At 51.1% G+C, this 18410-nt stretch overlaps 1 protein-coding gene across 2 annotated transcripts in view; it reads right to left on the bottom strand.

Moving 5' to 3' along the window:
* Window positions 1–101: 101 nt before the first annotated feature.
* Window positions 102–18410, bottom strand: part of Fignl2 (fidgetin like 2) — a 30595-nt gene continuing 12286 nt past the window's right edge. For both annotated transcript variants that reach the window (XM_078014674.1, XM_078014675.1), the window contains exons 2-3: window positions 623–4620; window positions 102–278 (exon numbers count right to left, since the gene is read on the bottom strand). In XM_078014674.1, the coding sequence (XP_077870800.1) occupies window positions 2636–4609 (1974 nt within the window). In that variant the 5' untranslated portion in view covers window positions 4610–4620 and the 3' untranslated portion in view covers window positions 102–278; window positions 623–2635. The remainder of the gene's footprint in view (window positions 279–622; window positions 4621–18410) is intronic.

Genomic DNA, 18410 nt, shown 5'->3' with positions numbered 1-18410 from the left:
AAATATCCACAGAGCCACAGCAAGGATACTGGCAGACCTGAGGGCCCAAGCATTCTCAGAGGACTCCCCACATCCCATCGCCCCAAGAAATCCTCTGGAAACCATATGTCATCACTTTAATACTGTGTAATTCTTTCTTTTAAAATACAGTCTCTTCTGAGGTAGACAGACCACAACTGCAGAGCATCATCAGACAGGAGATAAATACGTCCATGTACAACACGCAGCAAAATGAGGTAGAAATGGTTACAGCTGGAGGAGAGGATCCCAACCCCAATCTGGGAAGAGGAAGCAGAGGGCCAGTTTGCCCTCCCCCACACCCTGCCCTTGGATTCTTTGGTATGCCCCCCCCCCAATGTTGCCAGGGCTGGAGCTGCCCTGCCCTTCCTGCCCTATGCCTATGAGGTAGGTGCCAGTAGACTGGGGGCTGTCTTCTTGTGCAATGCTCCCCAAGCCCGGGAGGTCAGAAAGGGCCCAGCAGAGGAAGCAACGGGGACCCTGGGTCTTAGTCAACAAGCTCCTACCCACCTCCAGGGCTGCCTGCCTTGAAGGGAAGGCTGGGATCCCAACCCCACTTCCCGCCACCCTCCACCCTCCACTCCCCACCCCACCCCACACACACCTGAGAACGAATCCCCTCACTCCATTCTCCCTTTAAGGTTCTTTCCGAGCAAAACCTTGCAGCCACAGCTTCTGAGGCACCAATGTTCTGCGAATCGATAGGCTGGCTTCAAGGAGAGAGGGTCAGAAAGATCCAGGGTGAAGAGGGGGAACACACAGCAGCCCTCCTATTAGCACTCCTAGGCAGCAGGGGCCCTCAATGCTCTGGCTCTGAAGTGTCCCACACAGACACACTCCCTGCCAAGAGAATAGGGTGACAGCTATAGGAGCTGTAGGGCAAGCAGCAAAGGCAGGGGAGGCTGGGGTGGGAGAGAGAGAAGGAGGTGGGGGGTGTTCCCCCTTTGAACCAAAACCACAGAATTGTGAAAGCTGGGAGGGGAGCAAACTGCTAAAGCCCCATCAAAGAAGGAGAGGAATATGGTTCTCAAAGAAGAGCTCCAAGCCTGCTGGCAAATTTCTGGGGGCATGAAAACTAACCCCCCTCAGGGAAAAACACTCTTCCATTCCAGGCCCTGAAGTGTCAGGCATAGGAGTCTAGGAGAGCAGGGAGGCGCACTTCCTTACACAGCTTTCTCTGGTGAGGGATGCTTGCCCCTCCTCAGAGCTCACAGCAAAGGCGGTGGCTGAGGGCTAGTAGTCAATTTTATGCCTAACCACATTTGTGGCCAAAGGACTTCCCTCTCCAGGGAATCCTCTTTGCCCAAGTCATAGAGGATTTCTGCCAAAGCAAGGGCCAAGTGACCTCTCTGGGGACTTTCTGCCTGGGTCATCTTCCCATCTGGGCTCTCCTTCTAGGGCAGGAAATGGGCAAGGGTACCCCAACTCTGGATAAACCCTGCACAGAAAACCTGAAACTAAGGGGTGGGGCCCAGAGGGGAGAGCAACAGGAAGGGAGCAAAACCTACCCACTTCAAATCCCACATCCCCTTCCCACACACGGTGCCTACTGGCTGGGTCCCGGGGAGGAAGCCCTTAGAAATACATTCTGCTTCTGTCCCAGGAACAGCCAGGGATGTGAGTGAGCACTGGGTCTTTCTCTGCCCTCCCACAAGCCTCTCTAGATTTGACTCTTCTAGAAGTTTGCTCTCCTGGGGTGGAGGGACACACAGGAGAGCAGCCAAAGTCTAACATTCTTTCTGAGGTCAGTTTCTTCCTGAGTTGTCAAAATAAAAAGAAAAACATCAAATTCTACAACATCTTACAAAAATAAAAAGCCTAAAATATTAAACAAGCTACATTTCTGGGACTTCCCCTCAAAAACAAACCAAGTAAAAAACCCTTCTTTGGGTGGCTTTTTTTTTTTCTTTTCTTTTTTTTTTTCACTTGCCCCTCAGCCCCCAGACCCAATGTTTCAGCGGGGTAAGGGGTAAGAGGATACAGGGGGACTCCGTACTATGTCCTCCTCTCCACCTGGGCCTCCAGATCTCCTGCAAATGGTCACTACAGTGTGAATGAGAGGGACAAAAGGCAGGGAGGAGCGTTAAAGCACAGAAACCAAGAGACACAGGGATGCTGGAGTGCAAGGGACACAGAGAGTGAAAGACGGAAAGGTGGGAACAGAAGGAAGAAGCAGAAGAGGTACAGGGGCAGCACAGGGAGGTCAGTGACAAAGTGACAGGAGAAAAAAACTGAGCGAATGCACGGAAGAGGGAGTGGGGGAGGAGGAGGGTGCCATTCTGAGGAAACCAAAGGATTGTGGTGAGAGAGCAGGAGTTCCTTAGGGCCCAGGTGCCAGCCCACGCAGGGTGTGCCCGGTCCACCGAACTGAAACGGAGAGAGATCCCATCCACAATAAATAGGAAAAACCTGAGTACACGGCGCATATGGCATCGATCTGCAGGCAGAAGCATTTTCCTTCCCACGGAAAACAAATCCACCAGCAGAGCCCTCTTGTCCCCCACCCACATTCACCACCCGGACTCCCTCCCAGTCGAGTTTGGCCAAGGACATTCCCCGCCAAACTGAGGAGGCGGGGAAGGAGGGCCGATGGCTTCCAGGCCTCCCCCGCGCGCCATCAGTGTCCGGAGCCATACATTTTGTCCCACTCCACGAACGAGTCCAGCTCCTTGGGGGAGGCCCTTGGGCCCACCTTGGCCAGCGCCGCCTCCAAGTCCTTGTAAGAGAGGGGGCGCTGCAGCCCCGGGAGGCCTGCCCCAGCCGCTGCCTGCTGGCACAGCTGCCCCAGCTCGCCCCCTGAGAAGCCCTGGGTGCCCTGGACTAGGGCCGCGAGCTCCCGATCGTTCAGCGCGCAGCCCTGCTGGGCCAGAGCCCGCTGCAGGATCTGCCCGCGGGCCGGACTGTCGGGCAGCGCCACGTAGAAACGGAGAGCGAAGCGCCGGCGGGTCGCTTCGTCCAGAGCCGCAGGCCGAGAAGTAGTGCCCACAACTAGCACGCCATCTGCCCTCGCGCCGCAGCCACTGTCCAGGCAGGCCAAGAGCGGCGCCTGCAGCGCACCCGCGGCACCGTCGTCTCGGGCGGGGAGCAGCGCATCCAGTTCACTGATGAGGAGCACAGCCGGAGGACGGCAGCGCGCAGCCGCGAAGGCGGCCTGGAGGAGGCGCGCGCCCTCGGAGGCGCCCGGCGCGGCAAGACTCGCACCGCGCACGCGCAGCAGCGTGGCGCCTAGCTGTGTGGCAAGGCAGCGACCTAGCAGCGCTTTGCCGGCACCCCGCGGACCGAAGAGCAGCACTGTCCGCGGCGGGCGCGGGCTGCCGGGATAGACGGGCGGCCTCAGTAGCGGCCACACCAGCTCCTCCTCCAAAGCCGCTTTGAGCGCGCCCTGGCCAGCCACGTCCGCCCACTGCACCGGGGGTCCGCAGTCCACCATCTTGCTGGTAACCAGCTCCAGCGTACCCTGGTCCACACCCTTGGAGGGCTCCACGGGAGGCACCGCGAAGCCCCCATGGGGAACCGACGCCGGGGCCCGCTCCGGGAACTTTTCAAAGGGCTCAACTTGCGGGCCGTAGACTGGGGAGCCCAGGACCTTGAGAGGGACACCGCCACCGTACTTGCCCGACGCCTCTTCCGCGGCTCCCGGCGGCTTCGTCCGGAACCCGTTGCCCCGACACTCGCCGTTGTCCGCGGCGGGATAGGAGGCGTTGTCAACCGCTGGGGCCTTGGCGGGCTCATAAACGTACTTGCGGTACCGACCCTCTGCGCCCTCGTCGGCCGCCTTTCGCTTCAGTGACACGCCGGCGTCCGCGCCGGGAGTAGCCGCCTGGAAGCCGTAGGAGGTGGGCGTGGGCCGGGGCGGCGCGGGCGCGGGCAGGGGCGTGGGGGCAGCCAGGCCCGAAGGCAAGTAGGGGGCGGGGGGCGGGGCCGGGGGTGGCGGGAGAGCGCCGTAGCCCGGCTGCGCCGCGTAGCCCCCCGCGGAGTAGTTGTACAGAGGCGCCGAGGGGCCGTATCCGGGCGGGGGCGGGGGCTGCAGGAGTGCGGCCGGGGGCGGCGGGGGCAGAGCGCCTCCGGTCTGAGCGCAGTAGCCTGGCGCCAGGTAACCTCCGCCGTAGCCCGCAGCGTACTCGGGCGCCGCCGACGGGCCTCCGCACGCGTTGCCAGCATATAGGGGTTCAGATAGGTTCCCTGCTAGAACTGGGGAGCCCCCAAGGCCCCCGGAACCGCCCCCACCTCCGGACTTGGTTCCCGGGAGGCCTTCGTGGAGTGAGGCCAAGGGATAGGGTGGGTCTGGCCCGGGCCAGGGCTCGGGCTCTCCCTTGGCACCATTGAGGAAGGCGGTGTCCCCGTAGCCGCCCAGGGAAGGGCGCTCGTACGGTGAGTCCAGGACCCCCGAGTACTTCTCTGCATACCGCTTGAGGAGATTGGAAGCAGTGAGGGCAGAAATGTCGTCGTGTGCCCAAGCATAGTGGCAGCGTTGTCGACCCCCCGGGGGCAACTCCAACTTGTGGGCTGGTGATGGGGTGGTGGAGGAGACATCCAGATGCTGCTCTGGCCACTGGTTGAGGGGCTGGGCGTGTTCCGGTGTCCAGTGCATCTTCGACAGAGCTGCAGACAAGTGGGAGAAGAGCAGCGGGTGAGGTCCTCCAGGGCCTAGGAGGACTCAACTACTACTACTTATGGAACAGGCTAGACTCCCAGCATCTACCCTCTCACCTACAATGTGCTGGGAATCCTTCCTTCAGGCACCAAATACCCTTCTGACCCAGGATTATCTGAGACTGTTTTTCTCAGAGCCAAGAGGGATCTGGAAACAACTTGGTTGGTCCCTGCTTCCCTCTGTAGGCAATGGATACTATTTTGACCTGGTTACACCAGCCATGCCTTCAGTAGGACACATGGTCCATACTTTCAGACCTCATGAAGTGAAGCATTGGGAACTGGGAAGTGTCAAACCCAGGTGGAGCTCAGTTAACAGGTGCTTACTGCTCACCCACTATGTGCTGACTGCTGCAGATGCACTAGAATTATGTAAAGATGAATGAGACCTGCCCAGGGTTCCTGGCCTACTGACCCAGCAGTTTAATTCCTAAATGCTCTCCTTGCCTCAGCCTTCCTTCCCTGGGATTTCAAGGCTCCCTTTAGACCTGAGGTCAGAGGATGTGACAGTGCTTCATGGTTGTCCCTGGGAACCCAACTGGCTGGCCCAGGAGTGTTCAATTCCTTGCCACTTGCTTTCTTTCAGCTTCTGCCTGTTGAAGTCATAGCACCTAACTTCCAGATCTGATTGTATATAATGGCTGTGGACCCAGCTCAGGTGCTGCCACCTACCTCTTGCCCAAAATGTCTCACCACAACAGAACTATTATTTAGAATATAAATACTCTGGAGAAGATGGGGAAGCTGAGTACACAGCAGTGCACATCATAGAAAGTGGATCACAAATTTGTCTTTTAGCTTCTCAGTCACCAAATAAAGAGAGATGTGAATAGACTGACTTTGCAAAATAAAAACACCATTCCTCAAAAAAAGTAAAAGTGTTGCTGGCATAGGGACCCTGGAACTTTTATTTGTGGACCTAGAGAAGCAGATCTGAGATGTAATAAACAAGGTCCTTCTTGACATCTGTGCCATAACAGAGCAGACAAGTTCCAAGGCTGTTACACATACTGTCTTATAATACAAGTAAAGGCACAAACCAAACACTGGTAGAAGAATCCAATCCCCGAGGAACAGCATTGTCCAGGCACTTGGCTCCAATGAGTCAACCTGATCCTAGGATAAGCTTTCAAAGACTGAATGCACCCAGGGCTCATGCATGCTAGACAGGTGCTCTGAGCTACTCCTTCAGCAGATTTTATTGAGCAAATGTTAAGTGTTTTTCTAGGCATGGGGCAAGACTGAAAAATGAGTAGCATGGTTCCGCCAGGTGGAAAATCAGGCAGTATCCTCTGGAAGTGAGAAAAAGTGTGTGCTAGGGGCTTTAGGGCCAGGACAGCATATCACACCTAATTGAAAAGGCTTCACCAAGGAGTTGGTGTCTTTACTGTACTTAGAAGGGTAAGAGACCAGTTGATCAGACAGGCTGGAGAGAGTGGTGCATCCCAAATTAGAGAACCAACACCTTCAAAGGTGTATCCATTTAGAAAACTAGGGCTGGGTGGGTGCAGTAGCACTCACCTCTAGTCCCAACACTGAGAGGCAGAGGCAGGGGGAGTGCCTGAGCCCAGGAGTTCAAGACCAGCCTGGGTAACCTAGAGAGACCCCATTTCAAAAGAACGAGAAATTCAGGACTCAGCTACCTCATGTGTCCTAATCCATTCCTCAAGGCTTTCACTGATCATAGTAAATCTACAGATCTACTATGTGTGTGGTGTGAATTGTGCCCTCTTAAAAGAAAGGCTCCCAGGCTGGGGATATAGCTCAGTTGGTAGAGTGCTTGCCTTGCATGCACAGGGCCCTGGGGTTCAATCCCCAGCACTCAAAAGAAAAAAAAAGAAGAAGAAAGGCTCCTATGCAATGCACAACCTCCGCCCGTACACTGTGAGCCTAAAGAGAGCACCAAAAAGTGGTTAAGTCACCAGAGGCTTGAATGTGGGGGAATGGTAGAAGAGGCTGAAAATAGTCAAGTCTCAGGTTCTGCACATTTGGCCCAACTTGCAGCAGCTGGTTGATAGCACCACTAACTGTTAATTCTTACTACTGTGGCTATGAACTGACATCAATTGCAGAAGACAGTCTTTGAAAATAAAATGATTTTACTATCATAGCTAGTACCCTAGGGAAAGCGTGAGCAATAGATACTAAAGCTTTAAAGGGAAGGTAAATTTAAGTTCTAGAGGTTGCTTTGTTCCCGTTTGAGGAGTAATATTGGCCACCAAAGGCAGGAGGGAAGAACAGAGACTGACAGAGCTGAGTGTGTGTGTGTGTGTGTGTGTGTGTGTGTGGCAGTGGACAGTGTACATTTTCCCAGCTCTTGCTGAGAAGGGGTCTCCAAAGATCAGAGCTGTTATCTGGTGTCAAATGGGCAACTTCCTAGAACATCAAAAATCAAATGGCCTGGCACGGCCTGTAATCCCAATAAGTCTGGAGGCTGAAACAGGAGGATCACAAATTTGAAGCCATCTTAAGCAACTTAGTGACACCCTATCTAATAAATAAATGAGCTAGGAATGGTGGTGAATGCCTGTAACCCAAGCAGCTCGAGAGGCTGAAGCTATAGGATTGAGAGTTCAGAACCAGCCCTCGGCAATGGCTAGGCGCTAAGCAACTTAGTGAGACCCTGTCTCTAAATAAAATACAAAGTAGGGCTGGGATATGGCTCAGTAGTTGAGTGCCCCTGAGTTCAATCCTGGATACCATAAATAAATAAATGGAAAGGATGGAGGATGTAGCTCCATGGTAGAGCACCTCTGGGCTCTATCCCTAATACCACCAAAAAAAAAAAAAAAAATCACAAGTGGTTCTGGTTGTAGGGTCATGTAAGGTAACATAAAAGTCATATAAAAATGCAAGAACCAGCCAGACACAGTGGTGTACCCTTGTAATCCTAGCAACTGGGAGGCTAAAGCTGGAGGATCATAAGTTCAAGGCCATCCTCAGCAGCTTAGCAAGGCTCTAAGCAACAAAGTAAAACCCTGTCTCAAAAAGGGTTGGGGTCTGCGGTTGTGGTTCAATGGTAGAGCGCTTGCCTAGCATGCATGAGGCACTGGGTTTGATCCCCAGCACCACATTTAAAAAATTAAAAAATAAAATAAAGGTACTGTGTCCATCTACAATTTAAAATATTTTAAAAATAAATAAAAGGGCAGGGATGTGGCTCAGTGGTTAAGTGCCCTGGTACCAAAAAAAAAAAAAAAAAAAAAAATTGCAAGTACTGTTATTAAATAACATCAAGTCCAAACCTAATTTTTGGTTTTTGTGGTATTCCCCTCCCCGCTTTACTGCTATCTGTGCCTTGGCTCCTTAATTATAAATATGATTCAGTGAGATTTACCTTTGACAATAGCATTTACCCGAAGCTAGGGAAAAGAGACCCCTTCCTAGAAGACACAGACACAGTTACAAAGGCCCTGGACCTAGTTCTACTCACACCCATTTCCTCTCCCACCTACCAGACCCTCTCTTCCCCTTTCTTGGTGCCATGTGGTGTCCTCCATCCCCTGGTTCCCCAAAGACTTGGGCCAGCTCCCTTTCACCAGCATCTGCCCTGGCCTCTAGCAGACTTCACTCAAATCCCCACCCCCACCACCAAGCACTCATCCTGGTCATCACTGGGAATCACTCCATTTCAGAAATGGGACCCCAGGAACCTACCTCCAGTCCTCCACACCTGCCCTCCCAGCTTCAGGCCTCTCTTTTCTCCAGGACTCAGCCCCTCTCCAGAGGGGACCTGGTCACTGACATTTCAACCACACCATTTGTTCACTACCCTGATTCTTCTCAGATACTTCTCAGGATCATTTTCTTCCCATTTTAGCCCGGGGGGAGGAGGGATCACTAGCCCCCCTCCTTTTTCATCTTTATCTACATCTGTCCACTTTGTGTAGACCAGAAGGCCTGATGATCCACCCACCCCAGCCCTTGATTTTCTCCTGCCTAGGCTGGGACCTTGCCCCATCAGTTATTCCTCCACCCTGCTTCCTCCCCATGGTAATGTAATTCTTTCCCATCTTCAAAATAACTTTTCGTGACTGTGAGTTCCCCACTAGCTACCAGCCTTTCTCTTTCCCTCTTCCTCATTCTTTGGTGCACCATTATCTACAAGTAGCAATATGGCATTTGCTACACGTCCTTTCAGTTATCTAACTTCTGCTACTTAGTTCCAGAGCCCCCTGCATTTCCCTGAAAGAACAAAGAGCTGGTCAGAATTCAACTATCCAAGGGCCAGGTCCAACCAAAGGGAAAAAAGCAAGGCTGCCTCAGCTGTATACAGGCTGAGAGCACTGGCTTGCTGAGTTCATACACACCAGTGTGCAGAAGTGTAGTACAGTCTCAGGTGCTTCCTAACAGACCCAGGCACACCATAGCGTTGCCTTCCTCCTGTGTGCCAGCCTGGCTTGGAGAATGCTGTCCCCTGCCCTGCATTTTACAGCCCTCTTGCTTCTCACAGACCTCCCCAGTCCTCAATTACCTGGTACTTTGCCTCCTGTGCCCTCTAAGAGGGGGTCTTCCCAGGAGAGGGACCCCCAGCCTCCCTTCTAGGCTCACAGACCTCACTGCATAACTCTAGATCAGTTGACTGGAGGTGAGGCAAGGCCCTGGGACTTGGGGATGGGCTTTGAATCAGGAAGTTTTATTTGAATGAAGCCAGTCCCAGACACTATATGGGCAGGTTCCCTGATCTCACTAGACCCCTCTGTTAAAGGGTATAAGCACTGCCAGGCAGAATGGCTATGAGCTTTAAACAGATAATGGGTGCAAAGGATGCAGTCCAGTGTAGGGTATGTAGTATACAGAGCCCAAGCAGTGCCCCAACTTTGCTGAGTGACTGAACAAGTCACTTCCCCTTGGAGGAAGTGGAGCTGAAAGGTTCTGTGAGGTAGGTTCCTTCCGGCTCTGATGTCAGGCCCATTCTCATGCCATTTTCCCAGCATCCACACACCAGAGATGGAACAGCCTCTTTTCTATGCTTTACCTGTCTTATTAGTCCTGAGACAGGTGTTTTATAATCCCCATTCAACAGATAAGAAGGCTGAGGTATAGAGAGACTAATACATTTTCTGTGTCACACAACTTTTCCACAGTTAGAGACAGGAGTCAGAGGCCAGAACCCTAACACTTAGTCCATCCAGCCCTTTGCTTCTGCAACCAGAGAAAAGCATGAGGCCATGACAGCACATAGCAATACTCACTATGACATTGGGGTCTGAGAAGCAGCCTAGCACTGGATATTTATCCTTCGAACTAGGCAGGAGAATATGTGTCTTTTTCTGGCCAAAGAGCCCACATATTATGGCCCCTTTCCCTGTGAATTTGCCATCAGATGACCACACATAGCCCTGGCCCAGGCACACCACTCCTTACTTGGGTTTTGTGGCCTTTCCTAATGGTAGCTGGGACTCTGAGAAGAAAATGCTCTTTCCATGACTACCCAGTCTGGGAGCCTCACTTTGCTATACCCACGGAGGGCAGCCCTTCAAACTTTCAGGCAGTTAATAAATAGTTGTAGAATTACTGAATGTAAGAGTAAAATGATGCCTAAAACCCCTCTAATTCTTAGGAAGTCTTCCAGGATTGCTGAGCAGTGACTCAGCCTTCACAACCTACCCAAACCCTTCTGCACTGATTCGCATACACCCTCTACTGCATCCCTGAGGTCTCACTGCCCACAGATCCTGTGAGTGCCCCTCTTATCCCTATGATGCTCCAGGGCATCAGGCCTGACATAGGCTAGAGACACTCCACCCCCGCCCCACTCTGACATCCTGTGGCTGCAGACACTGAGCTATCCACTGTGACCACAAGCAAGACACCTAACCTCATTAAGCTTCACTTTCTTCATCAAGTCAGCTAAGACCAGTGGTTTAGATGGTAGACCTCACACTTTTTCACTAGAACCCTAAAATGTTCTTAAAAATTTAAATAAATTTTATACAGGATGGGGTGGGAAAGGGCTCCCACAACACAATGTCTACACCTCCCTCCAACCCTTTAAGACCCCATCTGGAGCTTCAGAAATTCTTTGATTCTGGATTCCATTACCCACAGGGAAGTAAGAGGACTGATGTGGGGGCAAACAGGATGTGGGGGCAGGGTAGAGGAGGGGCAGCTGGATGGCGGCTCCATGCCTGTGTGGAGAAGGGGCCGATGCTGCCCTTCTGGGCAAGCTTCCATTATCTCAGCCTGGGACAAAGGGGCTGGAGTGGAGAATCCCATTGTGGGGCCTCCGTATGGAGATCTCATTAATCTATTCACAGAGGCTCCCACAGGCCTTTTGTCACAGGGGTTTTTTTTTTTTTGGTCCACTGCTTACAACTGATGCCCTGGGGGGTCTCCAGCCCCTGGCAAAGCTTGAACAGGGCTGTGCCCCTCCTCTGGACTTTGCCTCTCATGCCAACCCCCGCCCCCTCCTCCCCCCCCCATACTATGAGAGGAGACAGAGGGTGACAAGACTCTGGAGGACTGGTCACCTGCCACAGCCCTTGCACCCACCACACAGGAACCTCTTCCCACCAGTCCTAGGCCAGAGAACAGCCCTCCCGCACAGAACCCCGTCTGGGGAATGTTCTGGGGCCTGGCATAGGGCTTCACATGGATGGGGCTCAGTGCATGTCTAGGAATGAGCAAAGGATGCTAGAGAGCGAGCCACAAAACTGTGGCTCCAGGACTGCAGCCCATTTTCTGCAGGTGCACTGTCTTGCAGCCTCCAACACTTTTGTGTACCTTCAGATGCTAGCCACTGTGTGCCAGCTGTTAGGCAGAGACTGGATCAAACTGCAACCCATGTTCATGAACCTGATCAGCTAACAGGTCAGATAAAGTAGATGTGGTCCATAAGAAAGGAAGGGGAGAGAGAGGTAGGAAGAGAGGGGAGGAAACAAAGAAAGGAAGGTCTTAAAGGAGAAAGGAAGGTTGGGGAGACGTAGGCCAAAAGTTTGAGTTAGGAGAAATAAGTTCAAGAGTTCTATTGTCCTTCATGGTGACTATAGCTAATAATGTATACTTGAAAATTGCTAAGAGAGTAGATCTTAAATGTTTTCACCACAAACAATAAGTATTTGAGGTAATGCATATGTTAACAAGTTTGATTTAGTCACTTAGTCATACAGCAGTGTACACAAATAATAAAGCATAGCAAAGCATGTTGTACACCATAAATATATACAATGTTAGTTGCCAATTTTAAAATAAAATTTTAAAACAAAATGCAGTGTATTACCCTTGAAAAATAGACAACTGCTGATTTTCAGCTAATGAGGCATCACAGTAATAGAATTGATAAATTGTTTTTTTAAGTTTATATAGTTAGAAAAGAAAAAGAAAGAATTCTGGAAGTTCAGGCTACTTGGGGCTGGGGAATCAGGGAAACACCTGAAATAGATCTGGGAAGAGGGAAGCAATATGTGTATGGACTTGAAGTCCCAGCTTGGAGAGTACAAGGAGCAGAGCTGATAGGAAGCCTGGCACCCAAGTCAGTTCTCTCATTAAGTCCCCACCACCCTCCACCTAAGTGCAGATGATAATAGTGAGATGTGGCTAGCCCAAGATCACTCACCTCTCGGGAGGCAAAGCTTGACTCAGAACAGGGATCTCTTCCCCCTACGCCATAATTTTCCCACCTACACAGGCTGTGGCCAGGCACACATGCCAACTGAAGAGCAGACCCCTGAGGGGGCATAAGATCTGACACTCTCCTTCCCAGTTCTTAACCTTACTCCATGGCTAGAGAAATGATGAAGAAGCGCTGCAGAAGGGGCATGGAAAGAAGAGGATAGGGGATACAAGCCATAAGCTGAGGAGTGGGAATGGTCAGGACAGGTGGAAATTGCTGGAATGATTCTCCACATGTGTTTGGGCAAGGTGCTTGTTCTGTGTTTACTGGCTGAGAACATCACAGGCCTTTCTGATCCTTTGTTGAGGGGGACCAGCCCAACAAAACAGTGCAGGCGGGGCTGGGGATGTGGCTCAAGCAGTAGCACGCTCGCCTGGCATGCGTGCAGCCCGGGTTCGAACCTCAGCACCACATACAAACAAAGATGTTGTTCCACCGATAACTAAAAAAAATAAATAAATATTTAAAAAAAAAAAAAGCATGCTGGCTGGACTGGCATCTAAAAAAATTTCAAAAAAAAAAAAAAGATGTTGTATCCACCGAAAAACTAAAAAATAAATATTAAAAAATTCTCTCTCTCTTAAAAAAAAAAAAGCAGTGCAAGCCAGCTTTCCTCCCCATGAGGACCTAAGGGAATGCATACAGATCCCAAAAAAGCATGAAAAATTGCCCTGCTCATTTAGGGCCTCAACCATCTCAGAACTTCCAGAATTCTTTCTTTCTTTTTCTAGCTATGTGAACTTGAAAAACAATCTGTCAGTTCTATTACTGTGATTCCTTATTGCCTAGAAATCAACAGTTATCTATTTTCCAGGGCAATACATGCATTTTGTTTTAAAGTTTTAATTTTAAATTAACAACCAAAAATTGTATATATTTATGGCTTACAACATGCTTTGCTCACTCAGTGCTGCCCACCTGATGTCCCCTTCCTCTGCCAACTAAGTCTTTTCCATCCTTCAAAGCCTACAGCAAGTCCATCTTCGTGTACTGTTCCTGGCCACTCCAGCTCTAACTGACCCCTCACCTTCTTGGGGAAGCTGGTGAAAGTCCCTCTTGTCAGCAAGAACACAGGATGGATGAACTGTCTATGTGCTTCCTCTTGCACCCTGATCCCCTCTGCTTTCAACACTCAGGGACAGTATCCCCTCAAATTTCCTCTGTCCAGCAAGGTCAATTTCCCCCTCTACTGAGCCCTCATCAGCCCACAAGTATGCTGTTATTTTTCCACTTTGAGGGAGTAAAAAAGCCTGCAATATTCTTAGTCTCCCTCCAACTACATTCTCTGCCTGCTTTTTACCTTACCTATCACCACTAACCCCCCCTGCAAAAAAAAGTGTAATAGTTGCCTATATTATTTACAATCCCTCTTCTTTTATTTCCCCTGAAATCAACTGGGCATTTGCATCCAGAACTCCACCCACCTACACCTCTTCATAGCCCTCATTGTTCTGACTCATCTTCCTCAGACAGCCACTCCCCCTTAGGGACACCAGGACCACCTGCTCTCCCTACTGCCTTTTTCCTACTCCTCGGCCTGTTTGGCTGCCCAAGCTCCTGCCCCTCTCTCTGCTCTTAAGTCCTCCAGACCCCCAAGCCCAGGCTAGCTCCTGCAGTCCTCCATTCCCTCTCCAGGCAGTTCCTTGGATGATCTCATCCAGTCTTTCAGCTTTGACCATCACCTGGGTGTTGACATTTCCTAGATGTGGTTCTGCAGCCTAGATTTCTTCCCTGCACTCCACACTGTCTACCCAACTTTTTTCTTGACATCTCCACTCCAACACTTAATTGGCATATTTTACATATCCAAAAATCAAATATCTGGCTTCACCACGCCCACAACCTAACCCTCCTCAGTCTTCCCTATCATAGGAAATGGCAGCTTCATCCTATCTAGTTACTCATACAGAAACTTTGGGGTCATCCTTAATTTCTCTTTCACACTTCAGACTAACAAATCCAGTAGGCCCCAGATTCCAAATGTTTATGCAGAATGAAACCTCACCACCTCAGGGCCCTCTCTCACCTGGGTAATCACAGAGGCCTCCAATTGTGCCTCCCCACTTCTTTTTATTTTTGAGGGGTACTAGGGATTGAACTCAGGGACACTCAATCACTGAGCCACATCCCCATCTATTTTATTTAGAGACAGGGTCTCACTGAGTTGCTTAGCACCTCACTTTTGCTGAGGCTGGCTTTGAACTCTTGATCCTCCTGCCTCAGCCTCCCAAACCACTGGGATTACAGGTGTGTGCCACTATGCCCAGCATACCTCCCCATTTCTACATTGTTTCCTACTTTCTGTTCTTAACACAGTAGCCAGGTAGGTACCCCTTGAAAACATGTCTGACCATGTGATTCTTCCACTCAAAAATTTTGGTGGCTTCCACCTCACTCAAGTTAAAGACCCCTCTGGCCTCACTTGCCATTATTCTCCCTGACTCTTTTGTTCCTTTCAGCCACACTGGCCTCCCTGTATCTTCTACCATACCATGTTCACTCCAACCCCAGGGTGCTCGCCCTTGCTGCACTGTGCCTCTAACATTCCCAGAGCTCACTTATCTCAGGTCTCTGCTCAGCTGTCACCTCAAGACACTGTTTCTGTAACACTCACCCTAATCTGACCTATTTATTTTTGTTTTTTTGTATTGCTGGGGATTGAACCCAGGGCCTAGTGCATGCAAGGCAAGCACTCTACCAACTGAAATATATCCCCAGCCCCTAATCTGACCTATTTGATGCTTTCTTATCTATGTACCCCCTAGAAAGTTCCACAAGAGCAGGAATATTATTTTGTTCACTGTTAAACTCCAAGCACACAGAACAGTACATGGCAGACTGTTGGATAGATGGATGGACGATGGATGGATGGAGCAAAAAGGCATGAAACTGCCTCTGTGTCCAAATCAAGAAAACATTCAGAGTGACTCAAGTTAAGCCCACATGTGACAGTGAGGGTAACAGTGAGGGTAACAGTGAGGGAATTACCTCAGGAATGGACAAAGAGAGGTGCCGGGAAGGGAAGTTTGTGATATGAACAACAGATCAAACTGCTCAGCCCTGTCCTGGCTGGAGCCCAAATGAACCTGTCCCAGCTCCCCAGGACCCCACCTGGCCTCCTTTTAAAATTATTATTATTATCATCTCCCTCCTTCTGTTCCTCACTCCCTCAGGCCTCTGTGGAGAAGACAAAAGGGGCAATGGAATTCCCATCAAAAGCCTGGTACACATGGTAAAGAGATCAGGGCCCTTGGGATCCTGCTTCCTGGAGGTAGTAAGGCCTCCCGCCAGCTCGGCTCCTCTCTGGGATGGGGGTGTGGGGGGCACATTGGCCCTAGCCTCCTCATATGTCAAATGCCAAACAGCAGGAGGTCAGCCCAAGCAAGCTGGCCAAGGCCCCCATCTGGGCTGTGTGTGTACACACTCGCACATGCTGGGGGAGGGGACAGCAAAGAAATCCCTGCCTGGGTCCGCGGTCAGGGCCACAGCCAACCTATGACCATCTGTTGTCATTTTGAGAGGCCAGGCCAGGGACCCCACACCCTCCCAGCCTTCTAGCATCTACAAAGAACTTTGATAATTATCATTCAACTCTTCTCTGCTAGATAGGCATTCTCTCCCCCATTTTACAGAAGAGGAAATGGAGGCTCAGGGAGGTGGAGTGATTCTTCCAAGTCCGTAACAGCTGGTAAGAGGGAAGTGGGACTCAGCCATTCTGTCAGCCTCTCCCCACTCCACCTTGACCGAGGTATTCTTATTCAAGCTCAGAATAAGCAGGTCCTTGGGGCTAGGCATAGCCACCTACTCATCCCCTACTGCTCAGCTCCAACTCTGCCTGGTTCCACCCAACCCCTCTTCCAGGAACCTTCTTGGACTGGCATCCTGAAGGACATTTCCTAAAATGCCTCAAATTCTAGGGGCATACAGCTACCTCTCCCCCACTGTGGGCTGCTCATGTCCCTGTTGCCTAGGGCCTCTTAAGAGGAGCTCAGCCACTAAGGAACAGCTAATCCCTTACCTGCTATGAACACACAGCAGTTCCATTTGGGGCAGCCCAACACAGAGAGGAAGGAATATAATGTGGTGGGAAGGGTCCTGCCCAAGGCCACCTAGCCAGAAAGGGGCAGGGGTGGCACTTCATCCAAGGGTTTTGCTTAAACCCGTCAACACACCTTCTAATCCTGTACTGTCCAAATGGCAGCCACTAGTCACAAGTGAATAGTTACATTTTGATTCATTAAAACTTAGTAAAATTAAAATTCAATTTATCAGTAATGGTAGCCACATTCCACATGCTCAATAGTCAAGTGCAGCCGTGGCAACATGGAACATTTCCATCACTGCAGTAAGTTCTTCTGGAGGGTGCTGCTCAATATATTCCCAACTAGGGCTCCACTTTGCAGCCAGGGTATTTTCTGACACCTAACCTAGTACACTCTGATGTCCTACTACAACTCCTCTCTCTGGAGCTGCACTGCAGTCTTGGGCCTCAGCTGGACTTCTTCACGATTTAGACTGTATTCCTTCAGCTCCCCTGATAGTTTACAGCTACACTGCACTCCAGCTTCCCCAAGATCCAGGGCAGGGAGGGTGGCCTTGCTGGGCCAACCCTCTCCCCACCAGTCCAGCCTGTCTGGCCTGCCTGGGGAGGAGAGGGGCAGGCAGGGAGAGGAAGGTAGGACATGGCAGTTTGTCATCTGGCCCTCCAGGCTGTGCTTCCCTCCCCCATCAGCTGCTCAGCACCCCTCCCCCATCCTGCCTACCATCCTCATCCTCATCAAATCCCAAGGACAGATGGGGGCTGGCAGAGGGCGAAATGTGACCACAGTGAAAGCAATCTCAAGGGTAACAGATTCCAGGGGTCACAGCTGTGTCCCCTGAGGCCTGGACAGTCCCTCATGTCCTGTCTTGATGTCTGACTAGGCCTGGGCTAAAGCAAATCTCAGTGAGGGGAGGGAGATACTGAGGAATCTTTGGAGGTGATTTAGGAATATGTTGGAGCTGGATTATTCCAGCTTAAAAATATCCCAGTTAAAAATGTGTGGTCACTCATCCATCCATCCATTCAATACACGTTGTCTAAGCCCCACCATGTCAAGATGTAAAAATGGACAGGTGGGCTCCCTAACCAGCTTGACCAGGTAGGGACACAGCTCATTCTGCCTTTAATCCTTGTTCCAGGTTAGATGAAGAGCCTTTGTCTCTGCCCAGTGGTCTGAGGAAGGTGGACACCCTCTAAACCCCTCCCCTCAAATAGGCTCTTGTGCATGCAAGCATGTGTGCATACACACACACACACACACACACACACACACACTCCCAGCTGCTACCATGAGCCCCCTCCCATGATCTCTCTGGCCAATCACAGCTCTGAAGGGCAAGGCCTACAGTCCAGTGGCCCCCAGGGAGTGTATTAGCACATTTGAATCGCTCAACCTGCGACTGACAAAGCCTGGGGCCTTGGGAAGAGCCTCAGCAGGAGGGATGGAGAGCTGTACTTCTCCAGGCCTCCCAGGGAGAAGCTGAGAACTAGATTAAACATTCTGGGGCACAGAGGAATTTTGGGGCCCCAGCTCCAGCAGTGAATAAGCGATCCATAAAATCCTGATTTGCACACTCACTGATCAAACAGACTATCTACTACCCCAGGAGGTTACGGATGGCTCCCAGACCTCCCCCACTCTTATAGAAGGTCTTAGGGAGCTGAGAACTAGACACAGGACACAGGTTTCCCAACAGTTCACACAGACTCCATCTTACCCCAAGGGTTTAGAGATCTGCCTGTGCCCGCTGTGATCTGGCTGCTCTAGGGAGATGCTCCATCCAACCTGGCAGCCACCCTGGTCCACCCTGGTGAATCACAGCTTCACAGCTCTTTTTTCTTTCTTTCTTTCTTACTTCCTTCCTTTTTTTTTCCTTTTCCTCTCAAGCTTGCCCAGCCAGAGCTGCTAATCACTTTTCCAGCTCTGAAGCCTACTCTCCTCCCCGCCCCCTTTTCCCAATGGCCAGCCCTATTCTCCCTTGACCCTCCTCCTAGTGCAGTCCCTGCTGAGCTGCAGAGGGATGCTCTAAATCCTTTCCTCCCCAGACACAATCTGCCTAGAGAAGGCTAGCCAATGCCCAG

Source organism: Ictidomys tridecemlineatus, chromosome 6, assembly GCF_052094955.1.
Source record: "Ictidomys tridecemlineatus isolate mIctTri1 chromosome 6, mIctTri1.hap1, whole genome shotgun sequence".
Taxonomy (NCBI): domain Eukaryota; kingdom Metazoa; phylum Chordata; class Mammalia; order Rodentia; family Sciuridae; genus Ictidomys; species Ictidomys tridecemlineatus.
Note: the sequence above shows the minus strand (reverse complement) of the source record. Positions and strands in the feature narration are given on the sequence as shown.